This window comes from Hippichthys cyanospilos, chromosome 3, assembly GCF_059441005.1.
Source record: "Hippichthys cyanospilos isolate Australia breed blue-spotted pipefish chromosome 3, RoL_Hcya_1.0, whole genome shotgun sequence".
Classification (NCBI taxonomy): domain Eukaryota; kingdom Metazoa; phylum Chordata; class Actinopteri; order Syngnathiformes; family Syngnathidae; genus Hippichthys; species Hippichthys cyanospilos.
In genome coordinates this window covers 12377892-12398673 of record NC_142371.1, presented here as the reverse complement: position 1 = coordinate 12398673, position 20782 = coordinate 12377892, and the positions used below count along the sequence as shown (strand labels likewise).

Below are 20782 nucleotides of genomic sequence, written 5' to 3'. Positions count from 1 at the left end.
CAATACCCCTTTTTAAGTTTTTAGCAGCCCTGGTTTAAAATTTTGTGCAATATTTATTCAACTTCACAGTCACAATGGCCCTCCAACTACAATGTGGCCCATGATAAGAATGCGTTTTTTACCCATTGTCTAATTACCACAGGTGTCAAACTCAAGGCCCGGGGGCCAGATTCAGCCTGCCATGTAATTTTATGTGGCCAATGAAATGCTAATTATAACTTCAAATTTCTGTCTAATATACAAAATGTGCATGTTTTCTTCAAATTGTACACATTTTGTTACCAATAACACCTTTGAACAGTTTTTAGCGGCCTCTGATTTCAAAATGTGTAAAATTGATTTGACTTGGCAGTCACAATGGCCCTTTGACAGAAACTAGAACTACAATGTGGCCCATTATAAAAATGGGCTCAAAGTTGTAAAATTGTCCTTTAGTGTGAATGGGTGCAACCAGTTCAGGGTGTCTTCTGCCTACTGCCCATAAACAAATTACTCTTCCAATACTCTTCCAATACCTGTAAATTAAATGAACAAAATTGTTTTGTTTTGTTTTTTTTGTAAATTGCTAACTGTTTCTATTTTAAAGCATGGATTCCGGTATCCTTCAGGAATTTAACATTATCACTTTCGTCCTGATTGATATTTTTTTTTCCAGTTCAGCAGGCCAGAATAAAAAGCATAATGGGCCACATATGGCCCCCGGGCCATAGTTTACCCACGCTTGCTAATGAGGATAAGAGGCTACAGAAAATGGATGAATGGATGATGTACTGTCACAGCAGACTTTAAGTTTCAATTTCAGGGTATTTATATCTAAGGTGACCACACACACAAAAAATGCCCAGATTTGCAAAAATCAAGCTTTTACGCTTTAATTATTGGTTGGAAATTAATAAATAAGCATAATGAGATCCCACACAAACAGCGAGTTTGAATACAAGAGAGTGCTCATTGCCGGTTGCCTTGAGATCCACGGCTGAAGTGGAATTTTTTTTTCAAAAGCAGTGACCAAGGTTGTGGGTTGTTGCTGAATGCTCTTGTATTATGAAACAAGATACAGTGTATCTGCCGCTTCTTTTCAGAAGAATGAATGAGTAAGCATTAGTTCTTTTTTTCAAATTCTCTCCAGTTTATCTTCTATGTACGTGATGTATTTCAATGTTTTTTTTTCCATTAAAAGATCGGAATATATGTGGGTGGTCTAGTAGAGAACTTGTTCTACAAAATATACCAGAAAGGTGTCACATTTGTTTTTGTTTTTTACAGCGTATGAAAAACAATCAAATCTTTGTCTGCCACAAATCACTTTGCTTTCGTTCATGTTCAAATAAAGCATCACACAATACACACATTTTTTTAAATTTTTATTTTCAGGTAAGTGGCTATTCAATTTATTAAATAGGAGTGTCTTTACATTCATTCTAAAGATGCAATTGAAGTAGATTCACAGACACACGCATTGTAGATCGATGCCACTTTTTTACGCACACACACGCACAAACACACACACACTTGCCTTTTAATTCATCTGGAATAAGCGTGGTCTTCATTTCTGTGAGCCATTATTTGGTTTCTGACAATCGGACAGAGGCACCATGAAATGTATCCCTACCACTTCGTTAGTTAAGGAGCACCTTTTTGAAATAGTGTTTTTTTTGTTTGTTTCTTTCTTTCTTTCAGTAATCCATAAAAAGGAGACAGCTGTTGGTTTTGAGCAGGCAAAAAGAGAGGCAGAAGACAGAAATACTAAGGACGTAAAAATAAGCAGACTGTTTTTTTTAATTAACTGTATTTTACTAGCGTGTGCTGGGAGAAGGAAATTGCAATGTTCCATGGTTGTTAAAATTGACAAATGTGTGTTGTTTCAGTGCTCATCGCAGTAATAATTTAAAGTGGTTGAGAATGTCAATCCATAACCACAAGCTATTGACAAAACGTGGGGATTATATTGAAGACATCACACTTAGGCAGACACATTGTGATGGAATGAAAACATTACAACCAAAATGATTTTACAGTATTGCAAGTGTTGTTAATTGTATCACAAAGTCATAACACAAGTCCCTGTTTATGTGCACAGAGAGCAAGCGCAAGGATATGACACAGACATGATGACAAGACAAATATACAGCTACGGCAGGTGTCGGGGTTATTTAGCATGCACAAGAGCGGTTTCAGGGTCACGTTCAGGAAAAAACAAAGCAGGCGACAGATTGTGTGGCTATTTGCCAGGGAACTGGAAGAAACAGCAGGGAAGACGATCGGACCGTATACAATATGTTGTGTTATCACCGACAAAGGTGAGTGTTAAAGGGAACACAGTTTCATTTTCTTCCTCTCCTTGCCCGCGTTACTTGTTCTTATCTTTGTCTTCAAAGGAGGATGTTGGAACTTCAGCGTCTGGCTGGAGAAGAGCTGCGGCTCCCCTGAACGACAGACAACATATGAGTGCTGCATACAAATGGCGTGTGTCGATATGTTCCTGGCCTGGAGTGACAAAAGATATATTTTCAACTCAGTCTATTACTTATTCGTTTTCCCTTTCGAATTGACCAATCAGCCAATCAGTATATTCATGAAGTGATTCAATGCGTGAAAAGAGGGAAGACTTGTGGCTGGACAAATTGTGGCAGCTTCACCATGACAACACGCATGCTTACAATGTTCTGAACATCTCCTGGCTGAGAAGAGCATTGCTGTGTTGGAGCCCCGCCCTCTCCGCTTTGTGTGATACCCCCGCCAAAATGTTCAATGGCGTTGGTTGACTCAAAGTAGGAAAGTGTCACATGACAAGCGGAATGCTTGTCAGGGGGAAACGTGTAGTTTGTTTTTAAAATATATCTTTTTTGACATGCCCTTAAACATTTCTGACACATCTTTTGTATCTAAAATGAAAAGAAAAACAGTTGCGAGCTACTTTTGTCAAGTGAACCCAAGTCTGGACTGAATTTTCTAGGATTTGTGTGCCCAAACAACTGGACTCCGCATTTTTTTTTGCACTTGTTTCAAAGTAATAATTTCTTGGCTCATCACTATTTTTTAATACAATACAATTCATATATATATATATATATATATATATATATATATATATATATATATATATATATATATATATATATATATATATATATATATATATATATATATAATGTAAATGACACAATAAAGTCCCTACTACAATAATGGCTTAATAGTTATTGAACCTATCATACAGTTTATCTAAAATTCATTGTTTTGTCATGACAGAGGTATGACCTCATTCACAAGTTGGACACCCTCTACCAAATGACTCTCAAGAGACATTTGAGTTCATTTTAAATAGAAATAAATGTGTTCAACAACTGTGTTCTTTTCTTGCAGTAAAATACAGCATATAAATACATTGAGCATGAAATGGATATACAGCACATTGGGTGGATGGATGGATGATACTGACATTTTAAGAAGCAAATTTCATGTTGTGATGATCAGAAGTGCAAGGAAAACCAAAAAAGAAAAGACCAAGCATTCTAATGTAGGAAGCAGTCAAAAACTGATTCCCCAAATGTGTTACTCTGAAAAGGCTTTTACCTGTCAGTACTTGAAGTAATTTTAGAAAATGCTAATTTTGTTTTTCTCAAGAATGTCTATGTACGAGACATTAATTTTTTTTCTATTTTCTTTTCAATTGCTGCACTTTTTTCAAGGTTCTCAAAGTGGCTATTGCAACTCATCAACACACTATTTTAAAACTTCGGATGAGTTGGAATGTAAATAAAAAGCAGGAATGAAAGAAACATCTCAAAGGTAATTTAATTCTATCATAGCCCACTGATTTCTCTTACTTGCCTACGCAAAAATCGATAGCGTGCTGTGAGTGAGTCACTGCTAATTAGACACGTTATATAAGTTTGTCGTCTGTGTTTACAATCACGTAGCTTAATTCCAACAATGTATCATCTGCAAATGAGAATTTCACCCCCAGGGAAATTTCCTTCCACTTTTAGTATGTGCTAACCTTAAGTACAGTAAAATTGGCTGACTAATTAACACTAAACACCCCAAGATGATGCTAAAGCGTCTCAGATACTCCTTTTGTTAATGTATTTCATCTATTTTGTATTTTTTTTTTAATGCCACATTCGTATTAGTATCATGAATGAGTTGTAGCCTACCCTAGCTGATTTCAGGTCTGAGCAATTTAGCCAATCTGAGTATTTATTTGAAGAAATGTCTTTGGTATGCTGAAGGATTCCAGAGTAAACCCAAACATAATAAACCACAATAAGTCCTCTTGCGATCAACCTTTACATAATGTTCAGTTTTAACCCTTTCACTCCCGTTGGGACAATGTTTCCCTGCACTTTTGAAAAAATGGCAGTGGGTAAAGGAGCAATAAGATGAAATGACATCCCAGCGCTTCATTACACGCATATCTACAGATTCTAGTGACTACTAGCAACTTTTCCATACAAAACAAGCCAGTGCTGGGCCCACTGTTGACAAGGTAGCTTGTGTTGTACAATTTCTCAGGAACTAACCATCTAGTACTGCGGAAATATAGTGATACAATGTGCTATATATGTGTGCCTCTATGGATTACACTGATTACCATGTATTGAAGGTTTAGTGATCATTTTCACTTCTCTGGCATGTTTTTTGTAGTAGTATCGTGCTCTATGGGATACTGTATATAGTCCCAGTGGTTTTTCTTTGTGGAAATGGAAGTGGGGATTTAAAAAAAAAATTTAAAATTTTTTTTTTCCAAGTATCATAAACTTATAGACAAGTAATATATGCCATAAGTTTTATTTAAAAAAAAAATCGGTAGTGAAAGGGTTAATTGATGATGTCAGACTCTTACATACCGTATTCAGGTCAATTAGGGTTCTAATTTGTCGCTACAGATGATCCAAATGTGGAGCATGGCTTTATTTAAAGCAGGCACGTCCAAAGCCAGTCCTCGAGGGACGCCTATCCAGCATGTTTCGGAGGTTTCTGGCCTCCTACCACACCTGATTCAAATGATCACCTCATCATCAAGCTCAGCGGAAGCCTGACAAAAAACCTGATCATTTGAATCAGCTGCATTGGAAGACGGAAACATCAAAAACATGCAGGATAGGAGGCCTTCGAGGACTGGCTTTGGACATGCCTGGTTTAAAGCAGATATGGTTTTGGTCTTGCTCTTGAATTTTTCACATGTTATAGTGGTTTATTCTCACTATGTTTGGAGACTTTCATTATTGTTGTGATGGAGTTAGTGGCATAACCGTTGTACCATAAATAAAAGGAAGAAAAACGCTTTTGTAAAATAATTTGAAGCTAAAGCATATTTATGTAAATTTACTGCCTGTAAATGTAGGCACTGCCATGAGAAGTGATTCCAGCATCACTCACGGGATTAGATAAGCACTTGCACAAAGCCAAATAATACATTGTGCATGCTGATCAATCATGGGTCTTAAGAGTGCTGTGGATTTAATGAGATTAGGATGTATTCTGAGCTTTTCAACCTTGAACACAAACAAGTTAGTTACTCACGCCTCTGTTGTTATCATCACTGAGGTAGAGACAAAAGATAACAATGTTGCTACTTGGAAACAAGATGTTTCTGGGAACTAGTTAAAAGTTTTTTTTTCCAATTACCATTTTGAAGATCCTAGTCAAGGTGCCTTTGCCGTCTCCTCCGCTGGACCTCTTGGCTTTAGCAGACTGTGACCTCTGGTCACCCTGGAACAGTGACACAAGGACTCAGCTGCATGGGTCAGGGTGAAGACATTTTGTTCATGCATTGCAGCACAGGGGTAGGTGAGAACATATTGGTATATTCAGAAGCGTAGAGACAGTGAGAAAACAAGATTGATGTTGAGATACAAAACAAGCCTTTCTCTGCTACTGAAGATTAGAAATTAAAGACTTAAAAAATAAAAGACGTAAAAAAAATGGTAGTGATGTGTTAAACAATTAAACATTTATAGAATATTTAAACACATTGAGTTAATTTATTTCTAACAATCCCTTATCTTAATTTCATCGTGTGTGTCTTGGCCGCAAACTCAATTGGTCAATGCGTCAACTCAATTCAGTTCCGAATTACATGCATCTGAAAGTATTAGAGACAGTGGGGGGGACATTAAAATGTCCAACCCTTCTTACAAGTTTATCACAAAGATACATGGTATTTGATTTTGTGAAATTACTGTTAAAATGTCAGGTGTATTTTCCTGTGATAATGGATGTGCTGACCGCTAGCTGACACCGACAGCATGTCAGAAAAAAAAAAAAGAAAAAACAATACTAATCAGCTCATAAGGAGTCTGTTCTCTGTTCTCTTGACGGCCTTTTGTGCTCACTTCCTGACACCACTTTCAGTGAAGCACAGTTAATTTTGGCCACATTTCAATCCAGATCTGCTTGAAAACAAAACACATCAAGACTCCTATGAATGTAAATGCTGAGAATGTTTTTCTTCCAAAAGACTAGCCTGGTTATAATGCTGTAACTTTGGGGCTTCTAGGGGATGCAGTGATCTATTATTTACTGTTAACACAGTCAGCAAAATGATGAATTTGGGGTGGCGCGGAAACAAGACAAGTACGAGGCAATGAATGTTGCTGAGACTAATCTTACAACAATAAAAGGATTTGAAGTTTCAATGCTTTATTTTTTGACAAAGCTGAATATGAGTTTGTCAAAAAGCCCTCAAAGTCATCATCACTATCTGACACGCCAAATAGCTCCCCCTAATTAAATCATGGATGTCCTCTCCTTCCTGCACATCATTTGCGCAAACATTATTGTTACTCTTCCACGTCCAATTTGTTTGAAATGGAGATCTCCAGAAATGCTTTGATGGAGCCTTCTTTACACAAGTGATGACCGCGGCGAGATCAGAGCATGGATTGGTTGCTCCTTGCTGTATTTCTCCTCCCACCAGCTGACATCTACTCGTGCCGTGCCACAACTCTTGACACAGTTTTGTCTTGAACAGAAAAGTCAAGCCATTTTTTCCTTTTCATAATGGGTCAAAGTCCACCAGAAAAATTATCCACGCAGCCGCATTGTTGACAATTTATCAGAAATTCTGAATTAAAGACAGCTTCGCTATTTCAATCACAGCAATCCACATCCATATGTCCATAAACTCACAACAAAGTTTAGATCTGTGGGAGCATTAAATCTCCATGTGAATTTTAGTGATGAATGGTGGTTTTGAAAAGTGGTATTAAATAAATGAATTGAACTTTTTAAATAATCAAATAGAAAGGGGCAGGGCAAACATGACATTTGTTTGAGAGGGCATTGAGAGTTTCTTCCTCATTGCCATAAATCTGCCATGGCGTTTTTGGTACAAAGCGAGCATTTTAATGTGCCTTGTGTTGTAATTAGGGGGGGAAACATTTGGCTGTCTTTGCGCTTGTATGTGATTAACACAATATTCTTTGTGAATAGATCGTCAAAATGAAGAAAACTGTGGGTGCAAATGAAGTACAGTATAATGAATGGTGCTGTATCTTGCAAATGAAGTACAGTTAAAGGTGCTATCAGTGGACACTGTTTTTCATTGTGGATTCCTCCCTGAGTGCCACAATTTATGAGTTTACTGCGAAAACTCATCAGGTGTCAAGAAATTAACCAACTTCAACTAAATGGATTTAAAAACGTTTCAGAAAAAACTTGGTTCAGATCAACTACATGGACGGCGTAACAAACGACGCATTTGAATTGCAGCCAATGAAGTATGTGTGATTGGGTGATAAGCTGAAATCTATGGGACGTGTTTGGTGCGACGGGACATGAGACGCAAAAAACGTGACGCAAGACAGTCAATAATTTTTGGGAAGGTAAAACAATAAAAGGAAATAAATCGCGGCCTTCCAGAATAAAAGCACACATTTTCAAAGTAAGATATAACTGAACATTAAAAATTGAAGTGCTTGCAGAATTTTGAACACAAAATGAATGTCATCTTAATGGCGTTGCGTGTGAACAAGGATGGACTCAAATGGTGGGTCAGTCTGCTAGTTCTCTTAGATGGTAACAAACTTGGCTAACATGAACCGCGCTAAAGGCTAAATGATGAACAAAGAACCATAAGAAATTTTGACCCGGGGCGGGAGCAGTTAACACTATATTACATATATATATATATATATATATATATATATATATATATATATATATATATATATATATATATATATATATATATATATATATATATATATATATATATATATACACACACACACACACACACACACACACACATCTTCATTTCAAATGATCATTTCAGGGTCAAAATGGCTCTTTGAATTAAAGGTTATTTAAAGGATGCAGACTCCTGATCTAGCTATATCAGTAACGTGTTGAAAGCCGAGAAAATTTCATGTTCTCCCACTAGATGGCAGAAAATACAGAATTAATTCAATGGATGACTAGACAGACCACATGATTATGCATATGTATACTCTGCACAAGCAACACAAAAGTCTGCTTTTTGTGACCTGTCAAATTGCACTGATGTATTTTGATAGCTCCAGATCACAAACAGCCACCATAGGGAAAAATTTATGTGAGGATTGCTGCCATATCCTGTGATAAATTATCAGCAGTATGATAATCAGATAGTTGATTCAACAGGCATTTCAGCTCATTAATAGCATTTCTCATTATCATCATGTTTAAGGATTGGGATTTCTTGAAAGTTTAACTGACATTTAATTGCAATCCTTTGGTACAACATCATCATAATGAATATTATCTTTCACAGCTGCGTATGAATTAAATCAAGCACACATACAAACACATGCAAATGTGCATATGCATTAGTTAAGTGGGTGCAGATGGTCAAGGTATTTTTCAAAAATGGACAGGAAGTCAATGAGGCAGAATGGAAAGGAAAGCAGATGTACAACATCAGGTGTGTAGGCTTGATCGAATGACCTTGTCGGACCCATTGGCTCAATGAGTCATTATCAAAGCACCTACCAGACCTATCTTGGCTGCTAGTCCTCTCCACTGGACATGCCCAGAGACAAGAGACAGGGACAGGACAGGAAGTGAAAAGGGAGAAGGAACAGTTAGAATGGCCAGTCTGTCTGAGGGGAGGGAAAAAGTCATTGGGTCATGCGGGGCAGAAAGGGAAATGAGAAAAGAATGGGACAAGGTATTGAGGAGAAGAAGAGCAAAGCGGAGGCTAACATTAAAATGAACACGCTAGAACAGAGAAAAGAGAGTTCATGGCCATATTACTGCATTTCAAATGTGGATGGTGCTATTTCTTCTCCTTCAAATTTAAGATTCAAACCTGAGTGCTCCCTGATAATGCTACTCTCATTTTTACATCATCGTTAATATTATCCATTTGATGTGAATACATTTATGAATGTGTGTCTTATGGCATATTATGAAGACTCACCCTAGACTTTGGGGGAGCGGGAGAAACCTGAGGGATTCAACGAAACAAAGTTAAGAGTTTGGACGGAGTTAGTGAAAGCATACGAGATAGTAGAGTTGCATAGAAGCAAACATTCATGTGAAGCCATCAGAGCTGCACTTCACTCACGATGGTGCGGAAGAAGTGGACAACCGCATTCTCTGGTCCCCGCTTACGAGGGGATGTGGCAGACGCTTTCTGAGGGGCGGGAGAGAGAGCACCGCGGAAAGACCCCTGATAAAAAACAAAAAATTTGGCCAAACAAATCAATGATAGACAAATATGCTCAAATATTGCATAAAAATTGCAAATTACCAACAACAACAAACAATTGGCTAGCTACATTGTTAGCTATAGTTGGCGCAAAATAAGTCTGTTATATGAGTAATATAATTATACATACCGTACATACACACATAAATACATTATAATACACAGTTTTCATATATGTTCATAAGGCAGACAGACTTGTGCAAATACAGGGCGTTTAGTGGGACAAAAAACTTTGCTCTGTCTCACAACATTAGCGTCGTTGTTGCTATCGTTAGCTATGGCTGCTGTGGTTGCAGCCACAGCCGGATGTTTTGCCTTTATGTAGTAGGCTAAACTTGACTTGGTTCTGTGGAAAGCAAGCTGCTTCTTAGAATGCATATTGTTCCACCTTTATCTAAGGTCCCATTAGGGTATTTTTTTTAAGTTAAATTTGCCTTACAGTGGACTGACAACTCTCACATGTGCCTCCATTTTCGGTCCACCTTTTGCTTCTGAACATGCCCACCCACCCACAATAGAAGAATAAGGTTAACTGTCAAACACAATGATAGCCAACCAGTGTCCACTTGAGGGTCTGGTTGATCTTTGTTTTCCAAGAAATAATTGATGTTAATCTCATACCCCTGTCTTATATCTTATAGGTTGCTTTTTATTATTACTAGTTCTCTCTCATATACTCCCTATTTTCAGTAGTTGCAACATTGCTCCTGTTTCCAGGCATGCATTTGTGCACAAACTTCAAGTCACTTCCTCATCATTGTCTTTTTTATTCTCAAATTAGGCTGGCTCCCTCTCTTCATGCGGTTTTAGTCACTGGCTCATGTTAATTAAGAAATCCTTTCTTGGTCTTTCTCCATCATACTTACAGCTACACTAGACACTGAAACCCAGCGGCAATTACAGCTTTCGTTCACAGGATCATTTTCTCCTGTCAGTCCCCTGAGTAAGGACTTATATTGGGAAGAAGGTGTTTCACTTCTGTGCTCATTCTAACAAAAATCAGCTGTAAATTGAGAGCTGGTCTCTCCAAACTCTCTCATATTTATGGTGATCAAATTAAAACAAAACTGTGATGGTTGATTTTCCTTCTTAATTATGTTTTGCAAAGCCATTTCCTCAAGAAAGAGAAAACGTATCATGTACTCCTACTCACCGTGGTGACTATAATTAAGATCATCTAGCCATACAAATTTTATACATATACCTAAAATTCTATTCTTTTTAATGACAAAGGACAGGTTATTGGTTAGCAGGTTTGTACAGATTTGTGCAGGTTACAGGTGGGTCTGAAACAGTATAACAAAACAGAAAAAATAACTTCAAGTCCTTCAAAGTGTCTGAAATAAAAATTATCAAGCCTTATTATATATATATATATATATATATATATATATATATATATATATATATATATATATATATATATATATATATATATATATATATATATATATATTGACACATATATTTTCCATAAGCCCCTTAAAAAGTCGTTGGAGGGGGAATGTGGGCTTAGGGTTGGAAGGAAGATGTCAGTCGATAGACATCTGATGTTTAATGAGCTGTAAGCCCATGTGTCCAAGATGGGAGATTGTTTGGTGGATGAACGATTTTGCTGGTTTATACACATGCATCTTAGGCATTGCCATCCAGTTGTACAGTATGTTTTTGGTCGATAGATGTGTGTTTGGAAAGCAGCGGAAGTACTTTGATACTATTTCTCTCCGTGCCTTGTGGGTAGGCTGAGAAAACATCAATCCATGCTTTCATCCATTATCCAAGCCACTGATCTTCAGAGGGTCATGTCTTTCTCAGCTTTCTTTAGTCTTTAGGTGGGGTTACACCCTGAATGGTTGGCAGCCAAATACAGGGCACACGAAGCTGAACAACCATTGAAACTCACAATCACACGTCAGGGCGATTTCGTACGTCCAATACACCTGCCATGCATGTTTTTGGCATTTGGTTTCAGCACACTGATTAATTTCAGCATCATAACAGAGCTTCATAACGGAGTTAAAGCTAGAAATAATAGATTGGTGCAGCACGATTATTGTTATAGGTCACACGAGAGAGAAGTACACTTTTCTAGCCAGGCAGCATGTTTGTGAGCCATGCTTTTCTCTGACCTCATTAATGTGCCAATGATGCTTGTGATTAGATGTGATGTTTGGAACAAAAGGGGTGGGTGAGCAGATCACACATTAGGAGATTATCATGGTTTAGAAAGGGCTTTTGATGTGCGTTTTCATTGTGTAGTTGTTTGAATAGTGCATCCACCTTGTTGTTGAAGCCCTGCCACTAACAGCTCTGTGACGTTATTACTTAAACCTGTTTTTTTCCCCCCAAATGTAGCAGTCTGGATGTTGACTGTGATGGGATCTTAAAGAGATAAAAGGAGGATGAGAGAGGAGATCTCAGGGTGTGCCTTTGCCTTTTTTCAGGACAAGAAATGCATGTCGTGCCTCAGACTTTGATGTGAAATTCTGAAGGTGTATAGTATTTCACGTCACTAAGAAACTAGAGACTACAATTTCAATACAAATGACATGTCATTGCATGGCAGCACGGTGGAGCAGTGGTTAGCATGTATGCCTCACAGTTCAAGTACCCTAGTTCAAATCCACCTTGCTCTGGCCTTCCTGTGTGGAGTTTGCTTGTTCCACCTGAGACTGGTGGGTTCTCTCCGGGCTCGTCGGGCCGCCGGCTTCCAACACTCGAAAAACACATGGCAGGTGTATAGGACATACTAAATTGTCCCCTGGTGTGATTGGGTGAGTTTGTTAGTCTCTTTTTGCCCTGCAATTGGCTAGCAGCCAGTTCAAGATGTCCCCCGCCTACTACCTGAAGTCATCTGGGATAAGCACCAGCAAGCCTGTTTGCAAGGCAAGTTGAAGAGAGGTTTTAGTCTCTAAATTAGTTACTGGCAATGAGGAGCATCGAGTGCATTTGCATTTGAATTACACTTGGAGCAACAAAAACAAGAGAAAATGTGTTATTGTAAGTACATTTAAGTAGAGGAAACAAACAAAATGCACACACTTTTATTTATATGACAACCTTAGAATAGTAGTTTCTGTTATATCCACAACAAATTAGGCTGTCAGTTGTTCAACTTTTTTTGCTTATCATTAACTAGTTAATGTATTCCCAAGTGTAAAGAAAATGTTTACCAAAAATATGTCTGTTTGAAATTGTTAATCATGGAAACATTTCCTTTTCATATACCGTTTAAGATGTGAGTTACTAATGAGCCGTCATCTCATCGTGGTGGTGGGGGCGGTGGGGGTGAGTTGGGGTTGGGGGGTACCCACTGTCTTTGATGTCCATGGAGTGTGCTGAAGAGCACTTTCTTTGGAGACTCCCTCGTTCTGCCGGACTTCATTGCACTCATGGGCAATGATAGTGGGCGTAATTGGAAGGAGCACGAGCGGTGATCTGTTATTGGAACTGTGCTTGTCACGGATTGTCCATAATGAACACCATGTCCAATCACACCTCTCAGCCTCCCCTGTAAGGACTGTTTAGGAGAGCTGGAGAGAAGGGTCCGTCAGATTGTCGCAACTTGGATTCAGGAGGAGCAGTGTGGTTTTTGTTCTGGCCGTGAAACAGTGGATCAGCTCTATACACTCTGCATGATCCCTGAGGCTGCATGGGAGTTGGCCCAACCAGACTACAAGTGGATCAGCTCTGCTTGCTGAAGAGTGTAAAGTGCTTGGGATGAAGATCAGCACCCCCAAACCCGAGGCCATGGTCCTCACTCGGAAAAGGGTACAGCGTCCTCTCTGGGTCAGGAATGTGATCCTGCCCCAAGTGAGATTAAGTTCATGAGAGAGGGCAGGATTTGCCTGATTGACAGGCGAATCAGTGGAGCGTCTACTGTGATGCAGACTCTCGCTTAATTTCCCAGGACAGAAATGGTTTTCTTCCGCAGGGTGTCTGGGCTCTAACTTAGAGATAGGGTGAGAAGCTCAGTCATCAGGGAGGGGCTCCGCATTGAGAGGAGCCAGTTGATGTTGTTCAGACATCTGGTTAAGATGCCTCCTGGACTTCTCCCTGCATTTCCCATTGGCCCTGGGCCGACCCAGGACACGTTAGAGAGACTTATGTTTTTCGGCTGGCCTGGGAACACCTAGGGATCCCTCTGAAGAAGCTGGATTCAACATAGTTGAATTTAAAACATACAATAACTAAATTCGTTGCAATATTCCGAAGATGTGCAAAATCAGTGAAGGTTGTTGTAATAGTTTTAAAGTTACATGTGACTTTAATAAAATCAAATATGAGAACAAACACAAATCTCAGGTTGGCCTTTGTTAAAGGTGTTAATATATGGAATATCTATTAAATAGAATTGAAAAGATGTGAATCACTGCCAAAATGAGCTCTAAAATATAGTATTACAAAAAAAAGATGTGAAAATGAATGTGAATTGGAACACATATAAAGTTTTTTTTTTATATATCTGTACATAAACGGTATTTGAAAAGTGTTTATGTCACGCACATACATAAAATTATATGTACATGTTAAAAGGAGCATGTTTTGTTTTGTTTAGACACACATATAACCTGCTAGTGTGTTAAAATCTTATGAGTAAAAGAAATAAACACGGGCCCCATGATTTATTTCACGTTGAAATGTTTTGTGTTCAACGTACAGCTCACCTATTGCCCGAAGACAGCTGTGATAGATAGGCTCCAGTAGGCACATGACCCTCGTGAAGATAAGCAGTTAAGACAGTGCTTCTCAAATAGTGGGGCTTCACCCTACCCCTACATTTTATGTGTTTATGAGTTACATTAATCAACCAATCATTCAAAGTCAACAAATCATTCAAAGTCAACCAATTATTCAAAGTACAACCACCATCATCATTAATTTAGAAATATACAGCAACTTGGCAGGCACACATTCAGTGGTGGCTGAAATCAGTGGTGGTGACAGAGTACCGAAGTCTGCCCAGGTAGGATCGTTGATTTAAAATGAACTTATATTGCTCCTGTTTGCTTATTAAATTGGTTGCATTGATTTCAAATGAATCCTCTTTCCTTTTGACCTCTAAGTAATGATATGTAGTTTGAATTTAATTAACTTAAAGGTCAATTTTCACCTGTCACGCCTAATGGTACACGTGCCAACAAATGCCATTTCCCACCAGTGTGACCTGCTTTCCTAACACCTGGCAGGGACTTTATTGACCTGGAGAGCCTTGCTTAGGATTACTGCTCACCCTGCCCAAGAATTGAACGCTAGTTGCTTGTGTTGAAGGTCAATGGTCTTTACCACTGGACTATCCAGCAGCAGTTTGCACTGACAGGGTGTAGGATGCTGGCCAATAAGGCATACATGAATCCAATAAACTCAAACTCAAAATCATTCTATTAAGACGCCTGGTGCTGGGTGAAATGGTATTGCATTACCTATTTATTAGTCAGTTAAAATATGACAAACAAAGCTTTAAATGTTCCTTTTAATTGCAAACCCTAAATTGCTTTATAGGTGAAGAGAATTTGTCTTGGTTTTCTAATTTGAATTCACATACTGTACTGTATATACAGCAAATGGCCATCTGATTTGATAGCTGTGACAACCAAATGTTGCTAGCAAGATGGCAATATTATTGTTAATCTAATTGGCAACGTTTTCTTTCTTTAAGTAAAGATTACAATTACTTTGCTCTTTTGGAGTGTCATCATTCAGTACATTCTATTAAAAAATTCTATTTTATATAAAATGTGGGTTAAAGATCATGCTGAGTATTGTAGCACAGAAGAAAGGGTAGCCTAATGATCACACCTCTGAGTGTCCTCTGAGGTTTGAGGCCGCCACAAGGTCGAATATATCAATTCATAAAACATGATACTGAAGTCAGCACTGAGGGGCCATGAATAACAATTCACATAACTCATTTGTGGGTAAGCCGATATGTTTCTTATCTATTCTTTTACTTTAGGCACACTATTTGAAAGAGACCATCCATTATTTTTGCTCAATTTCAAATCCAGTTCCATTTTAAATATAAGTGTACAACGTCTGAATTATGAAATTCAATTGGAGTAGCTCACGTTATTATCATACCATTAGAAAACGTTTTTTTTTTACTTCCTCAAAAATGTGATAAATTATGGGCTGGTGGTGACAGAATTTGTCAGTCTGTTTTTATTTGTTGAGCATTCAAATGTATAGAGACCTGAAGTACTTCAAATAATGAAACACAGACATTATAGAAAGCAAACATGTTTGATTCACTATACTGTCATGAAAAATGAGTTACAGAAATATAAAAGTAAAATTGCAAAGTTACTTCAAAGTAGGGCATCAGTTATTATATTTTCATGTTAGGGCATAATGTAAAATGTTAGGAAATTCTTAAACAGAAGAAGCATAACTTTGAAGACAACCAGGTAGCAAAGAAAAACAAAAGCAAAAGCCAAATCTCATTAAATATTTTTAATCAAGCAATCATCCAAAAGCCGAGAACATGATCAGATTAGGAAGAGTTTACTGGTCACAGCAAACAAATACAGTACAAGTATTCACTGTAAAATTGACACTCGGAGGTCAAAGATGTGAACCTGAGGCAAGCAAATGATGTGAGAGAGGGAGAGTGTGCCCTTGCTCCCACCTCCATCCAAGACACTAGGGTTAAAATAGTCTCATTTTGATGTGAATGTGAGCTTTTTTGTTTTTGTTTTTTGCTAGAACAGGGTTCATATAATCATTACCCAAAATGAGTATTTTTCAGCAACTCCACGAGCCTTTCTTTTTGGTAATAGCTAATATTCATGAGGGTAAATGGCTATCCTACTGTAAACGTTTTTAACATTAAACTGCAACATTTTTCAGCAGCTGACAAGGAGCCAGTCTTTCACCATCTTGCAATGCACTTAATGCCGTATAGAACAATTGGAAGTTGCAAACCCTTTCATATATTTCCATAGTAGCAAACCTTTTGTGATTTAACCGACAAGGATCTCTCAAATCCAATTAAACATCTAGAATTTCAGCGTGTGCATACTGTATCTTGTCCTGGACAGTCTTTTTTCAGGCTTTAAATATTATTTTGTTTGTGCAGTAATTACATGAAATAATATCTGTCTTCATGCTGAGTTCTTGATGCGAATGAAAAGTGTCTACAGCAGAAAGTGCTGGTTCCTTTTTGGCTTGAGGCAACAGAGGTGGGTCAACTGCATCTTAGTTACTAGAGCCATGAACACTAATTTTACAAAGGCAATCCCTTGGTGAGTACATATGCTGAATGTCTACAGCATATATATATATATATATATATATATATATATATATATATATATATATATATATATATATATATATATATATATATATATATATATATATATATATATATATATTATATCTGTGAAATCCTTTTAATGTAAGCATTACTTAATGCAAAATTGGAAGAAAATACTGCTGCAAAAAGACATTTTGCCTAACATTTCTATTTTTTTCCCCATTAACAGGTTCCCTGACAAGCCTATAATTTTATCAAAGCAGAACAACAAATTAAATAAATCAATGGAAATGAACAAAATATTTAAATCAAATGTCTAATAAATGCTGCCGTGACTACCTCCCAAATGCTTTGCCATAGTTGACATCACAGTAGGTGTTCACCCTTTTACACACTTCTTTGGGATAGCCACAATGCATCTTAATGATTCAGCTGAATGTAATTTACTGACAGCTAAATATTAGGATCCCGACATCCAATCCTGCAGCAAGACACGCAGACTGAAACACTGTATTACAGTACAGTTAGGTACAGAAGTATTCGGACAATTGTTTTCAGGATTTTGCCTATAGACCCGGTCGGTCCTCTGTTTACCATGGTCTGGATCTAAAACATTAAATGTAGTCTACTGGTTGGCTGTTTTTTTTTTTTGATTATTTCACATTTATAGAGATGGTCCCTAATGGGACAGGAAGAGTGAAGAGGATTGGATATATTTGAAAACTCATAAGCACACCAGTCTTCAATGAACCTAACATTCTGAATTTTGGAGGAGAGTGGAGTAACGTATTGAGATCACTCAATAATTTGTACTATTAACCACAAAATGTGTGGACTGACCAATACTCGAGTTAAAAAAAAAAAAAGCAAATTTATCAAATTGTGACGTGAGGTTTTAGCCTTAACCAACGCTATATAGGCTGGTTTAGCTCCATTTTGACAGTACACAAAGGCAAACTTATTCAAAATGTTCAATTGTCCAAATACTTCTGGATCCACATTTTAGAAAAGGACATCATTGCAGTCACATTTTTTTTTTTTTTGTTAAGTCCAAAGAAAGTATTATTAGACCATTGAAGTTTCATTTTTTTAAACTGCAACAATATTCTCCTCACTTGAAGACAGTATACTACTATTTCTCACTCCAGCTGTAAAAGTCCGCAAGGGTCAAACATAAAATAAACAATATTGCAGATTTAAAGTAATGTTGGGAAAAGTTGAATCTTTCTTACATCCCAAAGCTCAGACAAAATGTTGAAACAAAAAGAGGCATTGCAATGGTATTACCTGTATACCATGAGTGAAATACAACTAAACAATATTACCACAGATCTAAGTACCATTCAAACAAAAGCACTAGAAAAAAGAAACATATCAATAAATCCTCCAAAATGACAACTTTTATGAGGATACTACAGTAAGAACATTACGACCCCAGCCAAAGTTACTTTAAAGAAAATTCACAAATCAAAAAGAACGACCGATTGACTGCGAAATTGAATGGAAAGACCAAAGCTGCGGATTTTCTTTGTACCGGTTTTTGAGATTTGAAAAAGTGGTTCCGGAAGAGAATTGATTGAATGGACTGAGATATTTGTGATATATATATATATATATATTTTTTTTTTTTACTTCAACTCAGCCCTGCCCCCTCACCTTACTCTTCTTCTTTTTGTTTGCTCCAAAGAAATTTCCAATCTGATCCAGAACACTTGGGTTCTTCTTCCTGCGGCCCAGCCCGAAGGTGGCCTGCGCGGAGCTGCTTGAGGATGCCATACTTGTGAGGGTCGTAGTTAGTGGCGAAGCTGTCAAAAGTGTGGTTTCGCGTCTCTCTTAGGAGTGAGAGAGCAGGATGGAAATGAGATGAGATGAGGTTGAAAAAAGGAGGGAGGAAAGGCTAGCCTAGTCTAGGTCCTGCTCGGGGCTCTCCGACCCGCACTCTGAAGCCGCTCCGCTGTGCTCCTGGATAGTCTGCAGCTCGTCCGATTCAGAGGGTCGGTCTTTGAAGGTGTTGTCCTCTCGGCCCGGGGCATCTCGGGAGAAGAGGCGGGCCAGGTGGGGGCGCGGTGTGGCAGCGTCAGGGTCAGCTGTGCTGGCGGAGTTCCAGGCCGAACGGGGGCCCTCAGCGCCTGTGGAGTCAGTCACCGCCGGCTTCTCCGAGATGCAGCCATTGTTCTTGTTTGCATCTGTCTCACCCGTTCCTGCAAAGAAACAACAGGGGTCACTTATGGGCTCGGGCCTGCGTGGCACACAGCACACTGCGATATTACAATGGGCTCATTGGACGACACTGCGCCCTTCCTGCTGCTGGGTTAAGAGGTCCAAAAACATCAACATGTGAACCACAATGAACCTGAACCTTAACCTTAACTCTCTTGTGCTTGGAGAGTTATTACTTTTTCCCCCCAGCCTTATCTCTAAATGTGGAGCGGTGAAAAAGTCATCCACCTCTCAAATTCATACTTTTTTTGTGCATATATTATATTTATATTTTCTATTAATCAAATATATTCAAATTTAAGACAAAGATGACCTGAGAAGACATAAAAAGTTATTTTGAAACAGTGATTTTACTCAGGATCTAAAAGAGGGGACCAAAAAAAACAAAAAAACATTTAGCTCTCCAATGCGTGAAAAAGCATTTTTCCTTCTTGTTGAATCATGAAATAACTGTGGCTAATCATATGTTCTGGAAGGCTCATTTTAACTGTCTACACCCAACCTATATTACTGTCAGACGTGTTCAATAAAGAAGTTACTGAACCGATCTGAAAAAATGAAGTCTGCCCAAAAAGCCACAATCCAAATAAATTTCAGAATCGTGGAGGAATCGAGTAATTTACATATATAAGTCCGGAAAGAGTTACACAGCCATTTCTAAACATCCAGGACTCCAGCAAACCACGGTGGGAGCCATTATTCCAACATTTAGAAAAGACGGTGGTGAACACTCTCTGGAACGGTCGGCTTAAAACATTACCCTAAGAGGACTATTCAATTTAGGTACAGCACAACTGTTTGGCTGCTCACCAAAGACTCTCGCGGCAGAAAAAAAAAGTGTGTTGAGCATGCAAATACAAGGCTCGAAATAATTTAAAGTTTTTGTTAAGCTGTTTTGTGAATCACTGACTTCATTTGAGAGAACCTTCCTAATTTTGTGGGGTGTTAATTACAGTAGTGTTGCACATATCATACATTTATGTGATAAAGTTGTGTGTAGCATGCAAGTGAGAAAGGAGTGCATGATCCAGCCATGCATCCATCCATCATGGTGTGCAAGCTGCCATTGCAAAATTATTCTCACAAGTACAAAGACGTAGATTTGAATCAACAAAATTAAAGCAGATCACTGCTAAATATCTCATACAGCAGAAGACATCCACAGAATTGCTACCAGCTAAACAATATACACACTGTACAGTGGAGGAATGGTGTTGCACTACATGAGACAATATGAATGCTAAGGACCAAAACAATGAGCCGCTGTCAGGGCTGCATACTTATTACAAAAGGACAAAGGGTCTTATGTCACTAAAATAACTCCTATAAGTATGGATTTCAACATGGTGACACTTATCAGATTTGGGACCAAGGAGCGACAAGGCTGCTGACACAAGCTGCTACAATTTTGCTCGGGACTCACACTAGGATTAAGTGATTAAGACTTGCTAGGTTCTTAATCTTCCAGCATGTGGGTTAAGAATGTTTAATAGTTTTTTTTTTTTTTATGTATTCTCTCAAATAGTCAAAAGTTACTTTTCTCTTCACCTATTAAAATGATCAAATGTTAAATATTAAACGTGTCTGCTCATTAATCCCAACCCAAC

At 38.1% G+C, this 20782-nt stretch overlaps 2 protein-coding genes across 6 annotated transcripts in view; both read right to left on the bottom strand.

Annotated features, from left to right (window-relative positions):
• Positions 1-1347: 1347 nt before the first annotated feature.
• On the bottom strand, positions 1348-18876 carry mbpb (myelin basic protein b). 4 transcript variants are annotated; one of them, XM_088410527.1, is made up of 7 exons: positions 18612-18876; positions 9554-9658; positions 9407-9433; positions 8977-9006; positions 5632-5715; positions 5527-5545; positions 1348-2426 (listed from the first exon to the last, which is right to left on the bottom strand). In XM_088410527.1, exons 1-6 carry the CDS (start codon positions 18729-18731, stop codon positions 5543-5545), a joined length of 369 nt encoding a protein of 122 aa, XP_088266653.1. In that variant the 5' UTR covers positions 18732-18876; the 3' UTR covers positions 1348-2426; positions 5527-5542. The 4 variants fall into 4 exon arrangements, with proteins under 4 accessions (XP_088266653.1, XP_088266652.1, XP_088266655.1 ...); XM_088410526.1 differs by lacking the exon at positions 5527-5545; XM_088410529.1 differs by lacking the exon at positions 8977-9006.
• The window catches only part of LOC148425782 (myelin basic protein-like), a 40775-nt gene continuing 38850 nt past the window's right edge, over positions 18858-20782 (bottom strand). For both annotated transcript variants that reach the window (XM_088410524.1, XM_088410525.1), the window contains exon 4: positions 18858-19156. In XM_088410524.1, the coding sequence (XP_088266650.1) occupies positions 18858-19156 (299 nt within the window). The remainder of the gene's footprint in view (positions 19157-20782) is intronic.

Excerpts from the sequence above, each read along its gene's own strand:
- mbpb (XM_088410526.1), bottom strand. The coding sequence starts at position 18,731 with ATGGCATCCTCAAGCAGCTCCGCGCAGGCCACCTTCGGGCTGGGCCGC. Across the intron at positions 9,007-9,406 it reads CCGCTCCCCCAAAGTCTAGG|TGGAGAGGACTAGCAGCCAA; the intron begins GTGAGTCTTCAT and ends GGGCATGTCCAG. Across the intron at positions 2,427-5,631 it reads TGACTAGGATCTTCAAAATG|GGGAGCCGCAGCTCTTCTCC; the intron begins GTAATTGGAAAA and ends TCTGTCGTTCAG.